The sequence below is a fragment of the Homarus americanus genome, unplaced genomic scaffold (assembly GCF_018991925.1).
Source record: "Homarus americanus isolate GMGI-L3 unplaced genomic scaffold, GMGI_Hamer_2.0 scaffold23578, whole genome shotgun sequence".
In the NCBI taxonomy this organism is placed as follows: Eukaryota; Metazoa; Arthropoda; class Malacostraca; order Decapoda; family Nephropidae; genus Homarus; species Homarus americanus.
Window position 1 is genome coordinate 6,775,975 of NW_024733231.1, and position 18,481 is coordinate 6,794,455.

General features: G+C 46.5%; 1 protein-coding gene across 2 annotated transcripts in view; it reads right to left on the minus strand.

The window, feature by feature from the left end:
* Positions 1-18,481, minus strand: part of LOC121869648 (protein timeless-like) — an 89,591-nt gene that overhangs the window by 44,770 nt on the left and 26,340 nt on the right. For both annotated transcript variants that reach the window (XM_042371176.1, XM_042371178.1), the window contains exon 3: positions 13,985-14,095. In XM_042371176.1, the coding sequence (XP_042227110.1) occupies positions 13,985-14,087 (103 nt within the window). In that variant the 5' untranslated portion in view covers positions 14,088-14,095. The remainder of the gene's footprint in view (positions 1-13,984; positions 14,096-18,481) is intronic.

Genomic DNA, 18,481 nt, shown 5'->3' on the forward strand with positions numbered 1-18,481 from the left:
TTTCCCAATCTGAGCCCCGTCTTACACGCTTTCTCCAGATAGACAGATAGAGTGATAGACAGACAGATAGATAGATAGACAGACACAACAGGTATAATAAGCATCAGTCAATAACACAACAGGTGTGACTATTACCTGTAAATAAGACACCTGTCGTGGGAATTTTTGATGCCGAAGGGGGAACTGACGTCATCCAAGGCAGGATTTTTTTTTCGTACAAGTTGTTGGTGAAGAGATTTAATGAAGTGTGACGTGGTTTTTTACATACATATATACCCTCAGGTAATGACGTGGTTTTCGCATTAATATATGGAGGTAATGACGTGGTTTTCATACAAATACGTGGTGGGAATGACGTGGTTTTCACAAATACGTGGAGGGAATGACGTGGTTTTCATACAAATACGCGGAGGGAACGACGTGGTTTTCACAAATACGTGGAGGTAATGACGTGGTTTTCACAAATACGCGGAGGTAATGACGTGGTTTTCACACAAATACGTGGAGGTAATGACGTGGTTTTCACACAAATACGCGGAGGTAATGACGTGGTTTTTCGCCAATAAATACGTGGAGGTAATGACGTGGTTTTCACACAAATACGCGGAGGTACGATCGGTTTTTTCGCCACAAATACGTGGGAGGTAATGACGTGGTTTTCAAGCACAAATACGTGGAGGTAATGACGTGGTTTTTCACACAAATACGCGGAGGTAATGACGCGGTTTTTCACACAAATACGCGGAGGTAATGACGTGGTTTTCACACAAATACGTGGAGGTAATGACGTGGTTTTTCACACACCCTCAAAGATAATGTTAAATCTTCTTCACTCTCTCTATAAGCTGAGAGAAAGTGAAGGCGTGGATGACCGGACCAGTGAACCGGTCCAGTCAACTACATGCTTGTAGACACCAACCTACACCACCACCACTACTACTACTACTACTACTATCACCACCACTACCACCATCACCACCACTACTGCTACCATCACCACCACCATCACCACCACCATCACCACTACCACCACCATCATCACTACCACCACCACTACCACCACCATAACCACAACTACTACCACCATAACCACAACTACTACCACCATAACCATCGCTCTACTTCGTCAAAATAACCCTCAGTACCTTACCAGGGTGTTAGTGAGTGAGAGCAGACACATTGATGGCAAGTAGAAAATTCTCTCCAGCTATTTGTATTACCCGGTGGGGGAGGGGGGAGGAAGAGGAGGAGGAGGAGGGAAAGGGAGTAGAAGGAAAAGGGAGTAGGGAAGAGGAGGAAGAAAAGGAGGAGATTAAAGGAGGAGGGAGGAGGAGGACGGAATAAAAGCCTCCCTCCCCTCACCAAAGCCCTACCAGGTTCAGCCTAAATTACAATAAGATCACAGTTTGACGTCATTCAGTGAGTGAACAAAAAACAATACAGGTGTGTGTGTGTGTGTGTGTGTGTGTGTGTGTGTGTGTGTGTGTGTGGGGTGTGTGTGTGTGTGTGTGTGTGTGTGTGTGTGTGTGTGTGTGTGTGTGTGTGTGTGTGTGTGTGTGACAACTGTGTGTGTGTGTGTGACAACTGTGTGTGTGTGTGTGTGTGTGTGTGACAATGTGTGTGTGTGTGTGTGATATATGTGTGTGTGTGTGTGTGTGTGTGTGTGTGTGACTAGGACATATGTGTGTGTGACGTGGGTGTGTGTGTGTGACATAAGTGTGTGTGTGTGTGTGACGTAAGTGTGTGTGTGTGTGACGTAAGTGTGTCTGTGTGTGTGTGACATAAGTGTGGCCTGTGTGTGTGTGTGTGTGTGTGTGACACAAGTGTGTGTGTGTGTGTGTGTGTGTGTGTGTGTGTAGACATATGTGTGTGTGTGTGTATGAGTGTATGAGTGAGAGGAGGTGTGTGTGTGTGTGTGTGTGACGGGGTGTGTGTGTGTGACGTGGTGTGTGTGTGTGTGTGTGTGTGGTATAAGTGTGTGCAGGACGTAAGTGTGTGTGGGTATAGGTGCGTGCGTGTAACGTGTGTGTGTGTGTGTGTGACATAGGTGTGTGCGTGTGACGTAACTGTGTGTGTGTGTGTGTGTGTGGCATAAGTGTGTGCGTGTGACGTAAGTGTGTGTGTAAACAGTTAACTCAGGTAACTCAGGTAAGTTAAGACAAAGCCAAAACACGCCCACACCTTATTATAAATGAGAGAGAGAGAGAGAGAGATAAATAAAGATAAATAAAGATAGATAGATAGATTCAGATAGATAAATAAAGATAGATAGATAGATAGATAGATAGATATAGATAGACAGATAGATAGATAGATAGATAAGCCAACACTATAATGGGTCAAGTAGTACGCCTCGGCAATACTGAGTGACGTCATGCGAGGGAAAGGACGCGTTTTCCGTTCGCTGGGGAGCAGACCCAGTGTTGTTTTTAGGCCTTGGTTGCGTCATGTTGGTTTTATTGCGTCAGTCGATCTTCACTGCGTCACTTCCATCTCTGCGTCACTTCCATCCCTGCGTCACTCCCATCCCTGCCTCACTCCCATCCCTGCCTCACTCCCATCTCTGCGTCACTCCCATCCCTGCGTCACTCTATCCCCTGCGTCACTCCCATCCCTTGCGTGTCACTCCCATCCCCAAGGTCAATACTCCCATCCCTGTCAAGCCTCCCCACCCCCTGCGTCACTCCCATCCCTGCGTCAATTCCCCACCTTGCGTCACCCCATCCCTGCGTCACTCCCATCCCCAAAGCTCACTCCCCATCCCCTGCGTCACTCCAACTCTGCGTCACTCCCCATCCCTGCCACTCCCATCCCTGCGTCACTCCACCCCCTGCGTCATTCCCATCCTGCCCCTACCCCATCCCAGTGTCACTCATCCTCCTGCCTCACCCCATCTCAAGTGTCAATTCCATCTCTGCGTCACTCCCATCTCTGCGTCAATTCCCCCACCCCTGCGTCACTCCCCATCCCTGCCATCTCTTGCCCACCCCATCCCTGCCTCACTCCCATCCTCCTGCCACACCTCCCCACCCCCCTGCCCTCACCCCATCCCTCAAGGCCTCACTCCCCATCTCTGCCATTCCTGGCCCTGCGGCCACTCCCCATCTCTGCGTCACTCCCCATCTCTGCGTCACCCCTGCACCCCTGCGTCACCCCATCCCCAAGGCCACTCCCACCACTCCCACCCCCCTGCGTCACTCCCCATCCCTGCGCTCCCATCCCTGCCTCATCCCCACTCCTGCGTCACCCCATCCCTGCGTCACTCCCATCCCTGCCTCAATTCCCCATCCCTGCCTCTACTCCCATCCCTGCCTCTACCCCACCCCCTGGGTGTCACCCGACATCTCTGCCTCATTCCCACCCCCATGTCACTCCCCATCCCCTGTCACTCCCATCCCTGCGTCACTCCAAATGTGCCCATGGGATTAGAGGAAGCGATTGGTGTGTGTTATATACAATATCGTGATTTGCTGCAAGTTCTTCCTCATTTGCATACAAGTTTTGAAGAGAATAATTGGCCAAATAATCAGCCTTTAATGATACGACCAGCTGATACCTGTGTGTGTGTGTCTGTGTGTGTGTCTGTGTGTGTGTGTCTGTGTGTGTGTGTTTTTTAGGAAATTGTTTGGGTTGGAATATTTCGTCATGGTCGTCTTCCTCCTCCATCTCTTCTTCCTCCTCCGTCTCTTGTCCCCCTCCTCCTCCGTCCCTTCTTCCTCCTCCGTCCCTTCTCTTCCCTCCCCCCTCCTCTCCCACCTCTAGCTCCCTACACTCATCTCTCTCCTCCATCTCCTCTTCCGCCTCCTCCCCTCACGTGGCCGTCCATGCTAGAATTTCACATCTTGAAGGAAGGATGCTGTGATTGGTTTAGTTCACTGGCATGACGTCACATCTTGAAGGAGGAATGGTGTGATTGGTTTAGTTCACTGGCATGACGTCACATCTTGAAGGAGGAATGCTGTGATTGGTTTAGTTCACTGGCATGACGTCACATCTTGAAGGAGGAATGCTGTGATTGGTTTAGTTCACTGGCATGACGTCACATCTTGAAGGAGGAATGCTGTGATTGGTTTAGTTCACTGGCATGACGTCACATCTTGAAGGAAGGATGCTGTGATTGGTTTAGTTCACTGGCATGACGTCACATCTTAAAGGAGGAATGCTGTGATTGGTTTAGTTCACTGGCATGACGTCACATCTTGAAGGAGGAATGCTGTGATTGGTTTAGTTCACTGGCATGACGTCACATCTTGAAGGAGGAATGCTGTGATTGGTTTAGTTCACTGGCATGACGTCACATCTTGAAGGAGGGATGCTGTGATTGGTTTAGTTCACTGGCATGACGTCACATCTTGAAGGAGGGATGCTGTGATTGGTTTAGTTCACTGGCATGACGTCACATCTTGAAGGAGGGATGCTGTGATTGGTTTAGTTCACTGCCATGACATCACATCTTAAAGGAGGAATGCTGTGATTGGTTTAGTTCACTGGCATGACGTCACATCTTGAAGGAGGAATGCTGTGATTGGTTTAGTTCACTGGCATGACGTCACATCTTGAAGGAGGAATGCTGTGATTGGTTTAGTTCACTGGCATGACGTCACACTTGCTCACACTGTGATTGGACGCCTGATGAAAGTTTCAGGTCCGATTGAAGGATATGCAAGGACGGGGACACACACACACACACACACACACACACACAAAGAGGCTGCCACATTTAATATCTTCCTGCACCATTAAGTCCCCGTCATGTCACCGCCGAAGCACACACCATACTGACTACCACGAAAGACAACACCACCACCATCAGTGTCTTGCACCACCATCTTCACTACAACACCACCATCGTCATCATCTTGTTGTCAACGAGGTGAAGTTCTCGGACCATTGTGATAGGAAAGTGAATCAACCAACTAAGGTAAGCGGGGTCTTGTAAAAAAAATGTATTCAGATGCCTCAACAGTAAAGGAGCTTCCCAGTTTAGAGTACTGTCTGGTCCCCGAGGTGTGCACAGGTCACAGCTTAAAAGTTGAAGAAGCCACATGTCCAGAAAACAGTGAGGAGAATTGTGAACTGTTGTAATAACCTGCCCCCGAGTGTGAGTTCTTTCAAGACCAGACTTCACCAACACTGGAGCAGGTACAGGTACATTCAGGAGCCAGTCCATGCCCAGTACTTGCCAACAGTGTGTAACAGAGACGTGACCGATCGCCCACGCAGCTAACACACCGTAATTCATCAAGCCACGCCCATACCTTCCACCTCACCTGCTCATCACACCGCCCACACGGTCTAGGGGACGCGAACCTGACGATGACGCAAGACATTACAGCGTGGTAGGGTGGGTGGGTTATTGACCGTCAGTGAGTAGGTATGGGCGTGGGCGTTGGTGGGGGTGTGTGAGTGTTGTTATACGCCAGACGACATAGGGAGTGAGAGTTGCTGACGGTGTGGGAGTGAGAGTTGCTGACGGTGTGCTGACGATAATTTTGTAAACGGTGATGCTGACGCCCATAACGGTACCATTACAGCCATCACCCAAGCTGGAGGGAGAGGAGGGGAAGTAGGAAGGGGAGAGGGGAAGAAGGAGGGGGAGAGGAGAAAGGGAGAGAAGGAAGGAGAAAGGGAGAGAGGAAGAATACGAAGAGAAGAGGAAGAAGGCAAAAGGGAATGAAGTGGTTTAAAAGAATAACAAGAGGAACACACACACACACACACACACACACACACAGTCTATATATAGCCAGCCAGACGCCTTCACCTGATCAACTCAACATTCCAGAGTCTAAAATTGTATTCCAGGACACGTAGCTGAGTGAAGGAAGGAAGGAAAGGGGGGGGAAGGGAACGAAGGAATAATGGAAGGAAGGATGGAATGAAAGGAGGAAGGAAGGAAGGAAAGATAGATGGAAGGAAGGAAGGAAAGATAGATGGAAGGAAGGAAGGAAGGAAGGAAGGAAGGAAGGAAGGAAGGAAAGAAAGATAGATAGATGAGATAGATAGATAGATAGATAGATAGATAGATAGATAGATAGATAGATAGATATGGAAGGAAGGAAGGAAGGGGGGAAAGGGGGGAACGAAGGAATAATGGAAGGAAGGATGGAATGAAAGGAGGAAGGAAGGAAGGAAAGATAGATGGAAGGAAGGAAGGAAAGATAGATGGAAGGAAGGAAGGAAGGAAGGAAGGAAGGAAGGAAGGAAGGAAAGAAAGATAGATAGATGGAAGGAAGGGGGGAGGGAGGGAACGAAGGAATAATGGAAGGAAAGATGGAATGAAAGGAGGAAGGAAGGAAGGAAGGATGGATGGAAGGAAGGAAGGAAGGAAGGAAGGACTAGACCAGTGTTTCTTGACCATTTTAGGGTAGCGCCCCAGTTGGTCCTCATCCCCTCCTTCCTTCATATAAAACTCTAAATCTAAAAAACCTAAAACAATATCCTCTTGAATTAAATAGGAAAATTGAGAAACTAGTAGTTCATTCGTTACTTATTTTTGCTCTGGGTTCACGCACCAGACCAGCACAGGAGTGACGTGGCTCTGACCTATAGTCTGTGGCAGCCCCAAACTCGTCAATTGAACTCCCAGACGCTGATTACAGGCGTCCTTAGCAACCGTCATAATTGCTGAATGATGATTGGTTGCTGGTTGCTAGGTGACGACATGGCGGAACAAATCAACGCCCACGTATCTGGTTGCTATGGACGCCAAATGGGGCCCCCTTGAATGAATATTGATTGGTTGCTGGTTAAGTCATCGTAGTTATGGGGTTAAGTCATCGTAGTCATGGGGTTAAGTCATCGTAGTCATGGGGTTAAGTCATCGTACTCATGGGGTTAAGTCATCGTAGTCATGGGGTTAAGTCATCGTAGTCATGGGGTTAAGTTATCGTACTCAAGGGGTTAAGTCATCGTACTCAAGGGGTTAAGTCATCGTACTCAAGGGGTTAGGACTGAGAACCAAAAAAGTCATTGGGCTTTATCAATAAACATTAGAAAAAAATTAGGTTAGGTTAGGGGAGGTGGTAGAGTTAGGTTAGGTTAGATTTTCTAACCAAACATAACATTACGAGACGATATTTACCAGTAGCAGAAATCTATCACAGTCACCCATTCTGCCCCGCCAAAGGACACGTTTTCTTTCACCCTCCGCCAACACGACCATTCTCTCGCGTCCAGTGTCATTCTACCACTAACTATGATAGACGGATATTCATACGCTAAAACCCTATGAAAAATCGGCGGCGCGTTAGTCGGCAATTTTAAATATGGTTAGTTGGCTATTTTAAATGTCGTTAGTCGGCTATTTTAAATGTAGTTAGTCGGCTATTTTAAATGTAGTTAGTCGGCTATTTTAAATGTCGTTAGTCGGCTATTTTAAATGTCGTTAGTCGGCTATTTTAAATGTCGTTAGTCGGCTATTTTAAATGTCGTTAGTCGGCTATTTTAAATGTCGTTAGTCGGCTATTTTTAATACGGTTAGTCGGTTATTTTAAATACGGTTTGGGGGTCGCAACAACATAATGACTGTCCACACTATAACCGGATCACATGAAGATTAACCCAAGGAGGATGGGAGGATGGAGAAAGAAGGGAATGGAGAGAGGAAGAACATGAGGAGATGAAGAAGGCAAAAGAGAATGAAATGGCTTAAAAGCATAACAAGAGGAAGAGAACACACACACACACACACACACACACACACACACACACTTCTGATAAACGACCCGCTCCCCTATGTTAATGTATGGGGTAAGTCTTATCCGTCCATTGCATATTTTTCAGCACTCGGGTTGCTAAACTCTTTTAATAAACCGTTTATTATTATTATTATTATTATTATTATTATTATTATTATTACTATTATTATTATTATTACTATTGTTATTATTACTATTGTTATTACTATTGTTGTCTATTATTATTATTGCTGTTATTATTATTGGGTTTTTTCATTATTTTGAGAGGAGAGAGAGGAGAGAGAGAGAGAGAGAGAGAGAGAGAGGAATGTATGTGGTCTGGTGTAGAGGACAGACAGCAGACTCACACATTGCTTGACTCCACAAGTAACAATTGCATGGAGAGAAAATATATCAACAGCGGCCGAGATATGCAGGTGCAGGTCTCGTGCATGTGTGTCTAAGAGAGAGAGAGAGAGAGAGAGAGAGAGAGAGAGAGAGAGAGAGAGAGCATGTAGATGTGGGTTGGGTCTGAGAAACTTTGTTATAGATACCAATCAACTGACGTATAACTACCATTGTTCCCCAGTCTCTGATAATTTGTGTACAGGTGTGGAAAAAATACCTGGACACTTTGATCAATATCGTGTGTGTGTGTGTGTGTGTGTGTGTGTGTGTGTGTGTGTGTGTGTGTGTGTGTGTGTGCGTTATAGTCAATCTAATCCAGGAAAAGCAGCAGAACCTAATCTAAATTAACCTATCCTAACCTATTTTAATGTTACCTTTCCCAGCCCAAATTGTTGACTTTTTTCCCAGTGTCCTTTTCTTCCTTTGACTTTATTTCCGTTCACCAGACAATCATATCCGTTACGAGGGAAATTACACACCTGAAGATACCTGCCCACACCTACCAGCGGTTACATTTACAGGTGTGGGGAGGCAGTGAAGCATCGGTAGTGTGTGACGGACTAATAACGCAACACCTGTACCCCAACACCACAACCACACACCTGTTAACACCTGTAACCCAACACCACAACCACACACCTGTAAACACCTGTAACCCAACACCACAACCACACACCTGTAACCCAACAACACCTATAAACACCTGTAACCCAACACCACAACCACACATGTAACCCAACACCACACCTGTAACCCAATACCACAACCAAACACTGTAAACACCTGTAACCCAACACCACAACCACACCTGTAAACACCTGTGACCCAACACCACAACCACACACCTGTAACCCAACACCACAACCTCACACCTGTAACCCAACACAACACCTATAAACACCTGTAACCCAACACCACAACCACACACATAAACCCAACCACACACCTGTAACCCAACACCACACACATGTAACCCAACAAACACCACACACCTGTAACCCAACACCACAACCACACACATAACCCAACACCACACACCTGTAACCCAACACCACACACATGTAACCCAACAAACACCACACACCTGTAACCCAACACCACAACCACACACATAACCCAACACCACACACCTGTAACCCAACACCACAACCACACCCTTACCAGGAACTCGTCTCACGTACATTGGAACTCTGACGGAGGCGCTGTACTGTAGACGTCCATTTGAGGGAGGCGACGACACTGAGGCCAGGGTGGCTTGTTCCCCGACGGTACTACTGTTTGACACCCCCCTCTCTCTCCCTCACACTCCCTCCCTTCTTTCTCCCCACACCCCCCCCCTTCTCCCTACACCCACTCTCCTCTTTCCCCACACCCACTCTCCTTCTTCTCCCCTCATCCTCTCCATTTTATCTCCCTCACACCCCTTTATATCTCCCCCTTATTTCTCCCTCTCCTCACCCCCTCACACCTCCTCTCTCCTCCCCACCCCCCTCTTCTCCCTCGCCCTCCCTAAACCCCACCCCCACAAACATCGTAACACGCCCTTACATACCTACCCCCCATCCACGTTGTGACCCATGTGCGTCAGCGGTCAGGAGCGTCACGGATCGGGTGTGTGTGTGTGTGTCAGCGGCGGAGTGTCACAACATGAAGATCAACTCTGGCCACACCACCCACTACTACCACCACCCACAACCACCAACCACCACCACCACCATCACCACCATCACCACCACAACCACCAACCACTACTACCACCACACACCACAACCACCAACCACCACCATCACAACCACCAACCACTACTGCTACTACCATCACCCACAACCAACACTACAACCAGTCTACCACTACCAACCACTACCACCACCAGACCACTACCACACCACCACTATTTGCTATTTCAACACCACACATTACCAAGACGAACACACACACACACACACACACACACACACACACACACACACACACACACACACACACAAAACACTCAAAAGAGAAGTACAGGTAAGAGTCACTAATAAAAATAGATTAAACTTATAATAAACAGGTGACGTATCTTCTGCCTCCAGTCCAAAAGTAATAACCTAACCTAACCTATTCTAACCTATCTTAACCTAACCTATTCTAACCTATCTTAACCAACCTTTTAACCTATCTTAACCTAACCTAATCTATCCTATCTTAACGAAACCAACCAAACCCATCCTCACCAAAATTAATCTAACCTAACCTAACACTAACCAAATCTAAACTAGCCCAATCTAACATGAACCTAACCTAACCTAACCTCAGGTAGGTAGCAATAGGGTGTTTAGTCATCAGGTGAAATAAGCATATAGGGTGGGGTGGATGGTGGGGGGGCTTAATCTCTATGACCCTTTAACCTAACCTAACCACAAGGGGGGTAATCTTCAGGTGATCCCTCTGTTCCACTATAAACACAACATACGACTAAAGAAAGACCGTCATCCAAGCTTGTGAGTGGCTGGAGAGAGAGAGTACAAAGTCACATTTTATATATAGGACTGATGGGGTGGGCGGTGGGGTGTGGGGTGGGAGAGATGGTGGGGGGTGTGGGGAGAGATGGTGGGGTGGGAGGATGGGTGAGCGATGGGGGGGTGGGGAGGATGGGTGAGAGATGGGGGGGTGGGAGAGATGGGTGGAGGGTGGAGATGGGTGGGGTGGGAGATGAGTGGGGGGGACGGGGGGAGAGTCAACACATTTCCCATACAAAACAAACACACGCACAGCCTCAGTCTACATACGTCAGAGGGCGCCTACCACGTCAAGTCTTGGTGAGGTGCGGTCTGGTTAGGTTAGGTTGGGTTAAGTTAGGTTAGAAGGTTAGGTTAGGTTGGGCTGGTTAGGTTAGGTTAAGTTTGGTTAGGTTGGGTTAAGTTTGGTTAGGGTTGGGTTAAGTTTGCTAGGTTGCTGGTTAAGTTAGGTTAAGTTAGGTTAGATTGGGTTATTAGTTAGGTCAGGTTAAACTGGCCCGCGTAACCTACTCCACAAATACAGTTCTTAAGACCTAACTCAAAAGCTTCCTCAGTATTTCCACACGGGAGCATTGCGACAACCCTACATGGTATGTTATTACGACAAATATACCACACCGCTACAAAAATAAAAAATAAACGTCCTCACTGTATAAGAGATCCACTTCTACAAAAAACGTTGCCATTACTTCTTCAAAAAACGTTGCCATTGTTAAAGATCCACCCATAATAACGTTTGTCACTGTCTAAAATATCAACCCCTACAAAAACGCCTCACCATTTAAAAGATCCATTACTACAAAAAAATAAAAAACGTTGGCACCCACTCCAAATAACGTTTGTCACTGTAATTCCTAAGAGACCAACCCCCAAAAATACAAAAACGTTGGCACCCACTCCTAATAACGTTTGTCACTGTAATTCTCAAGAGACCAACCCCTACAAAAAATACAAAAAACGTTGGCACCCACACCTAATAACGTTTGTCACTGTAATTCCTAAGAGACCAACCCCCACAAACTACAAAAAACGTTGGCACCCACCCTAATAACGTTTGTCACTGTATTCCCTAAGACCAACCCCTACAAAAAATACAAAAAACGTTGACACCCACTCCTAATAACGTTTGTCACTGTAATTCCCTAAGAGACCAACCCCTACAAAAAATACAAAAAACGTTGGCACCCACTCCTAATAACGTTTGTCACTGTACTCCCTAAGAGACCAACCCCTACAAAAAATACAAAAAAAGACGTTTGCCACAGTTAAAATCCATCTCAACCCCCCCCCCAAAATAAAATTACGCACTACAAAATAACGTTCTGCCAATGTTTACGCAACAACCTTGAAAACCTTCCATACATCACACAAACAAGGTATATTACTCACCTCCATACTTTAAACAAGGAGATATACTCACCCTAAGTACACACAGAAGCAAGTAAACAATGACATACTCAACCTAGTGCACACATAAGCAAGTAAACAATGATATAAAAGTAAACAATGATATACTAACTAGTGCACACATAAGCAAGTAAACAATGATATAAGGTAAACAATGATATACTAACCCTAGTGCAAACATAAGCAAGTAAACAATGATATACTAACCCTAGTGCAAACATAAGCAAGTAAACAATGATATACTAACCCTAGTGCACACATAAGCAAGTAAACAATGATATAAGCAAGAAAACAATGATATACTAACCCTAGTGCAAACATAAGCAAGTAAACAATGACATACTCACCCTAGTATAAATATAAACAAGTAAACAAGAAATAGTCACCCTTATATTAATAAAGGAGATCCACTCACCCAGGGCAGTAAACAAGAGGGTGTTGTTTACTCACCCTAGCAGACGACTCACAAGAGGTAACCACCACTAACTCACAAGAGGTAAACACCACTAACTCACAAGGGGTACCACCACTAACTTACAAGAGGTAACCACCACTAACTCACAAGAGGTGAAACACCACTAACTCACAAGGGGGACCACCACTAACTCACAAGAGGTAAACACCACTAACTCACAAGAGGTAAACACCACTAACTCACAAGAGGTAAACACCACTAACTCACAAGAGGTACCACCACTAACTCCACAAGAGGTAAACACCACTAACTCACAAGAGGTAAACACCACTAACTCACAAGAGTAACACCACTAACTCACAGGGGTACCACCACTAACTCACAAGGAGTACCACCACTAACTCACAAGAGGTAAACACCACTAACTCACAAGAGGTAACCACCACTAACTCACAAGAGGAACCACCACTCACACAAGAGGTACCACCACTAACTGGGTACCACCACTAACTCACAAGAGGTAAACACCACTAACTCACAAGAGGTAACCACCACTAACCCCAAGAGGTACCACCACTAACTCACAAGGTACCACCACTAACTCACAAGGGGGTACCACCACTAACTCCACAAGAGGTAAACCACCACTAACTCACAAGAGGTAACCACCACTAACTCACAAGAGGTAACCACCACTAACTCCACAAGAGGTAACCACCACTAACTCCGCCAAGGGGTACCACCACTAACTCACAAGAGGTAAACACCACTAACTCACGGGTACCACCACTAACTCACAAGAGGTAACCACCACTAACTCACAAGAGGTAACCACCACTAACTCACGAGGGGTACCACCACTAACTCACAAGGGGGTACCACCACTAACTCACAAGGAGTACCCACTAACTCACAAGGGAGTACCACCACTAACTCATAAGGGAGTACCACCACTAACTCACAAGGGGTACCACCACTAACTCACAAGGCACCACCACTAACTCACAAGGAACCACCACTAACTCACAAGGTACCACCACTAACTCACAAGGAGTACCACCACTAACTCACAAGGAGTACCACCACTAACTCACAAGGGAGTACCACCACTAACTCAGAAGGAGTACCACCACCACTCTACAAACTACCACTAACTCACAAGGGAGTTCCACTAACTCAACACCACTAACTCAAAGTACCACCACTAACTCACAAGGGAGTACCACCACTAACTCAAGGGGTACCACCACTAACTCACAGCAACCACTAACTCAACACCACTAACTCACAAGGGAGTACCACCACTAACTCACAAGGGGTACCACCATTAACTCAGAAGATACCACCACTAACTCACAAGGGGTACCACCACTAACTCACAAGGGGTACCACCACTAACTCACAAGGAACCACCACTAACTCATAAGGGAGTACCACCACTAACTCAGAAGGAGTACCACCACTAACTCACAAGGTACCACCACTAACTCACAAGGGGGTACCACCACTAACTCACAAAGGGTACCACCACTAACTCAAGGAGTACCACCACTAACTCACAAGGGGGTACTCACTCTGACAGTTGGGCACCACGAGGTACTTGTCGTCACCCACATAAGCTCCTAATTGGATGGTCGGGGCGAAGAATCGATCCATATTCATCACCATCCACTCCATGGTGGTTCCTGGGGCAGAGAAGAGAGAAAGCCAACGTTAAAACTTGTTGATACACATTCTTCACATCACCGCTGACATACGTACACATTAGATAATACACATCTCTGCTAACATATGTACACATTAGATTATACACATCACCGCTAACATACGTACACATTACCTAAACACACTGTGAGTCTACCAGTTATTAACAATAGAAAATAAACATAGTAGCCCCTGCCATCAATAAATCTTCCCTGTTTTCTGTGGATCGTCGGACATAAAAGAAAACGGAATCTATAAAATTTATCCCTATTTTCTATGTATCGTCAGTAGTCCAAAGAAAATGTCTATTCTCTCTAAAATCACCGGGAAATAAAACACACACACACACAACTCCACTATCCCCACACACCCATCTCTACACCTGACCCACCCCCAATACAGCTTGACGTGTACAGTATAGCCGCCGGAAGATAACATCAGCACGAGGCTCCATCTTGTAAACAATCTAACCCAATCTGACAGCTCAAACGTCATTACTAACAATAGGCCAAATAAAGCAGTAATGTAAGACGCCTTGCTATAGGTTCTAATCACCGGTGACCTTTGACCTTGTGTCCCCCTCAACAGTCAGGAATTAGTACTGTTTGTTGGGTTATATATGTGGGAATAATTGTGTTATCTTTAGTCACATGAAATTTAAGGTTATGTTGTACTGAGATTGTTTGGCATATTGGAAGTAGGCCATACACAGACACCTACCTATATACATACATACATACACATACACACACATACTGTACACACACATACTGTACACACACATACAAAATACATACACACACTTCACACACAACACACTCTCACACCTACCCCTCAATCAGAAAATCCCCCTTACCTTAACCTAACCTATCTTAACCAACCTAAGTTAACCTGCCCTGATCTAACCTGACCTGACTCTAGCCCAACTTAACCTAACCTAACCAAACATCCACAGAAAATTCCATTCACAAATCTTAACCTAACAATATGGCACGTTAACTTAGATTAGATTGAGTAAATTAGGGTGAGGGTAGGTTAAGTTAAGGGTAGGTTGGCGTAGGTTAACTTAAGACATCATTGGGTGTGGTTAGGTTGACATTAAGGTAGATTAGGTTAAGTTAGGTTAAGGTTAAATTAGGTTAAGGTTAAGTTAGGATAAGGTTGAGTTAGGGTTGGGTTGGGTTAGGCCGAGGTTAAAAAGTTAAGATGGGTTACGTTAGGTTAAGACGGGGATGTGTTAGGTTAGGTTAACTTAAGATCTGATAACGTTAGGTTAACATAGGGTTCGGTTAGTATAGAAAAGACTGGGTTCGGTTCCTGTTTCGAAGCCCAAACGAACCCTGTTACCATGTTCCTGTTTATGGTACAATGAACCCGTGAATTTAGTATTCCGCGTCGACACTCTTAACCACTCAACTAACACGCTACTGAAGCCCGTGTTTTATATATATATATATATATATATATATATATATATATATATATATATATATATATTATATATACACATATATAATATATAAAAGAGAGAGAGAGAGAGAGAGAGAGAGAGAGAGAGAGTACAATAACCATATTCCTCCAACTCGCTCCGTTCCTCTTTGACATAGCTCAAAGACTTTACCTTCATCTTTCCTCAAACAACCCTCGACTAGCTACATTTCCATATTTTCACCTTCTGTTACTTTGATCGTGTGTGGCCTGAGCCTCCGTCCACCAGCGCTTTCGGCTTGGCGCCGCTGCCGTGGCGGGCGGTTCTTCCTCCACTTTGCCAACACTGCCTAAGCTTAAGACGACAACCAGAGCACCTGAGTTGGCCCTTTGCTTGCCCGGTCCTGCTCCGCCCTCCCTCTGCCTCGCCCTGAGTGATTGTTGCACCTACCGGGCACATTGCCTACCCCTCACGCAAGCGGTGTTTAGCCACTGCACCTGTTCTCTCCTTCTAAAATTCACTCTATCCTCCCTTATCCTTCCCCTGAACCCTTCCCCTGTCACTAGCTTTTATGTATGTATGTATAACCATGGTGGTGATGGGCGAGGGCGGGCGGCGGTCAGGGTACATAGGACGTTGGTTGTTGACCATAGAGGAACTTAAACAATAAGATGTGTCCAAGGTGCAGGTGCAAGTACAGGATACAGCTTCAAGACACACTGAACACACAGTGGCCGATACACATACATACATGCACAGACAAAAACACCCCCTTACACACAAACGCGGCGCGCCTTGACAACCTGACCACTTCCCAAGCCACATCACACCTTGCTGACAAACTGACCTTCCATACCCTCGACATTTCATATACGTTTTTCTGGCATTAATGTACGTTTTAAAGAATTGCATTACTTTTGAGAATGTATGTACGTTTTGGGTATCTATGTACGTTTTTGGGTATCTAGGTACGTTTTGGGCGCATTTATGTACGCGTCTGAGTATCTACATGTACGTTTGGGGGTATCTATGTAGGTTTATGGCGTGCTTACGTTTCTGGGTATCTAGGGTTTTGAAGCATCTATGTATGTTTTTGGGGTATCCATGTACGTTCTTGGGTATTCGTGTACGTTTTGGGCACCTATGTGTGTTTTAAGGTATCTATGTACGTCTGAACAGGGGTAAGAAGGTAAAGAGGTTAGGTTAAGGTAGGGGGATTTCTGTCAGGGGAGTGGGGGTGTGGTGTATTGTGCATGGGGTGTGTGGTGTATTGTGTATGGGGGGGGTGTGTGTGTATTGTGTATGGGGGGGGTGTGGTGTATTGTATGGGGGGTGTGTGGTGTATTGTGTATGGGGGTGTGGGTGTATTGTGTATGGGGGGTGTGTGGTGTATTGTGTATGGGGTGTGTGGTGTATTGTGTATGGGGGGTGTGTGGTGTATTGTGTATGGGGGTGTGGGGTATTGTGTATGGGGGTGTGGTATAGGTATGGGGGTGTGGTGTATGTGTATGGGGGGGTGTGTGGTGTATTGTGTGGTGGGGGTGTGTGTGTATTGTGTATGGGTGTGTGTGGTGTATTGTGCATGGGGGTGTTGTATTGTGTATGGGGGGTGTGGTGTATTGTGTATGGGGTGTGTGGTGTATTGTGTATGGGGTGTGTGGTGATTGTGTATGGGGGGTGTGGTGTATTGTGTATGGGGGGTGTGGTGTATTGCAAGGGGGGTGTGTGGTGTATTGTGTATGGGGTGTGGTGTGTATGGGGGTGTGGTGTATTGTGTATGGGGGGGTGTGTGGTGTATTGTGTATGGGGTGTGGTGTATTGTGTATGGGGTGTGTGGTGTATTGTGTATGGGGGTGTGGTGTATTGTGTATGGGGGTGTGGTGTATTGTGCATGGGGGGTGTGGTGTATTGATGGGGTGTGGATGATGGGGTGGGTGTATTGTGTATGGGGGGTGTGGTATTGTGTATGGGGTGTGGTGTATTGTGTATAGGGGTGTGTAGTGTGTGTGTAGGTGTGGTGTATTGTGTATGGGGGTGTGTGGTGTGTGTGTATGGGGTGTGTGGTGTATTGTGTGGGGTGTGGTGTGTGTGTGTATGGGGGTGTGTGGTGTGTGTGTATGGGGTGTGTGGTGTGTGTATGGGTGTGTGTGTGTGTGTGTATGGGGGTGTGGTGTGTGTGTATGGGGTGTGTGGTGTGTATGGGGGTGTGGTGTGTGTGTATGGGGGTGTGTGGTGTGTGTGTGTGTGGGGTGTGGTGTGTGTGTGTATGGGGGTGTGGTGTGTGTGTATGGGGGTGTGGTGTGTGTGTATGGGGGGTGTGGTGTGTGTGTATGAGTGTGGTGTGTGTGTATGGGGTGTGGTGTGTGTGTATGGGGTGTGTGGTGTGTGTGTGTGGGGTGTGTGGTGTGTGTGTGTATGGGGGTGTGGTGTGTGTGTGTGTATGGGGGGTGTGGTGTGTGTGTGTGGGGTGTGGTGTATTGTGTGGGGTGTGTGGTGTGTGTGTATGGGGGTGTGGTGTGTGTGTGTGTGGGGTGTGGTGTATTGTGTATGGGGGTGTGGTGTGTGTGTATGGGGGTGTGTGGTATGTGTGTATAGAGTGTGGTGTGTGTGTGTATAGGTGTGGTGTGTGTGTATGGGGTGTGGTGTGTGTGTATGGGTGTGGTGTATTGTGTATGGGTGTAGTGTGTGTGTATGAGTGTGGTGTGTGTGTATGGGGGGTGTGGTGTGTGTGTATGGGGTGTGTGTGTGTGTGTATGGGGTGTGTGGTGTGTGTGTATGGGGTGTGTGTGTGTGTGTATGGGGGTGTGTGGTGTATGTGTATGTGTGGTGTGTGTGTGTATGGGGTGTGGTGTATTGTGTATGGGGTGGTGTGTGTGTGGGGGTGTGTGGTGTGTGTGTGGGGTGTGGTGTGTTGTATGGGGGTGGTGTGGTGTGTGTG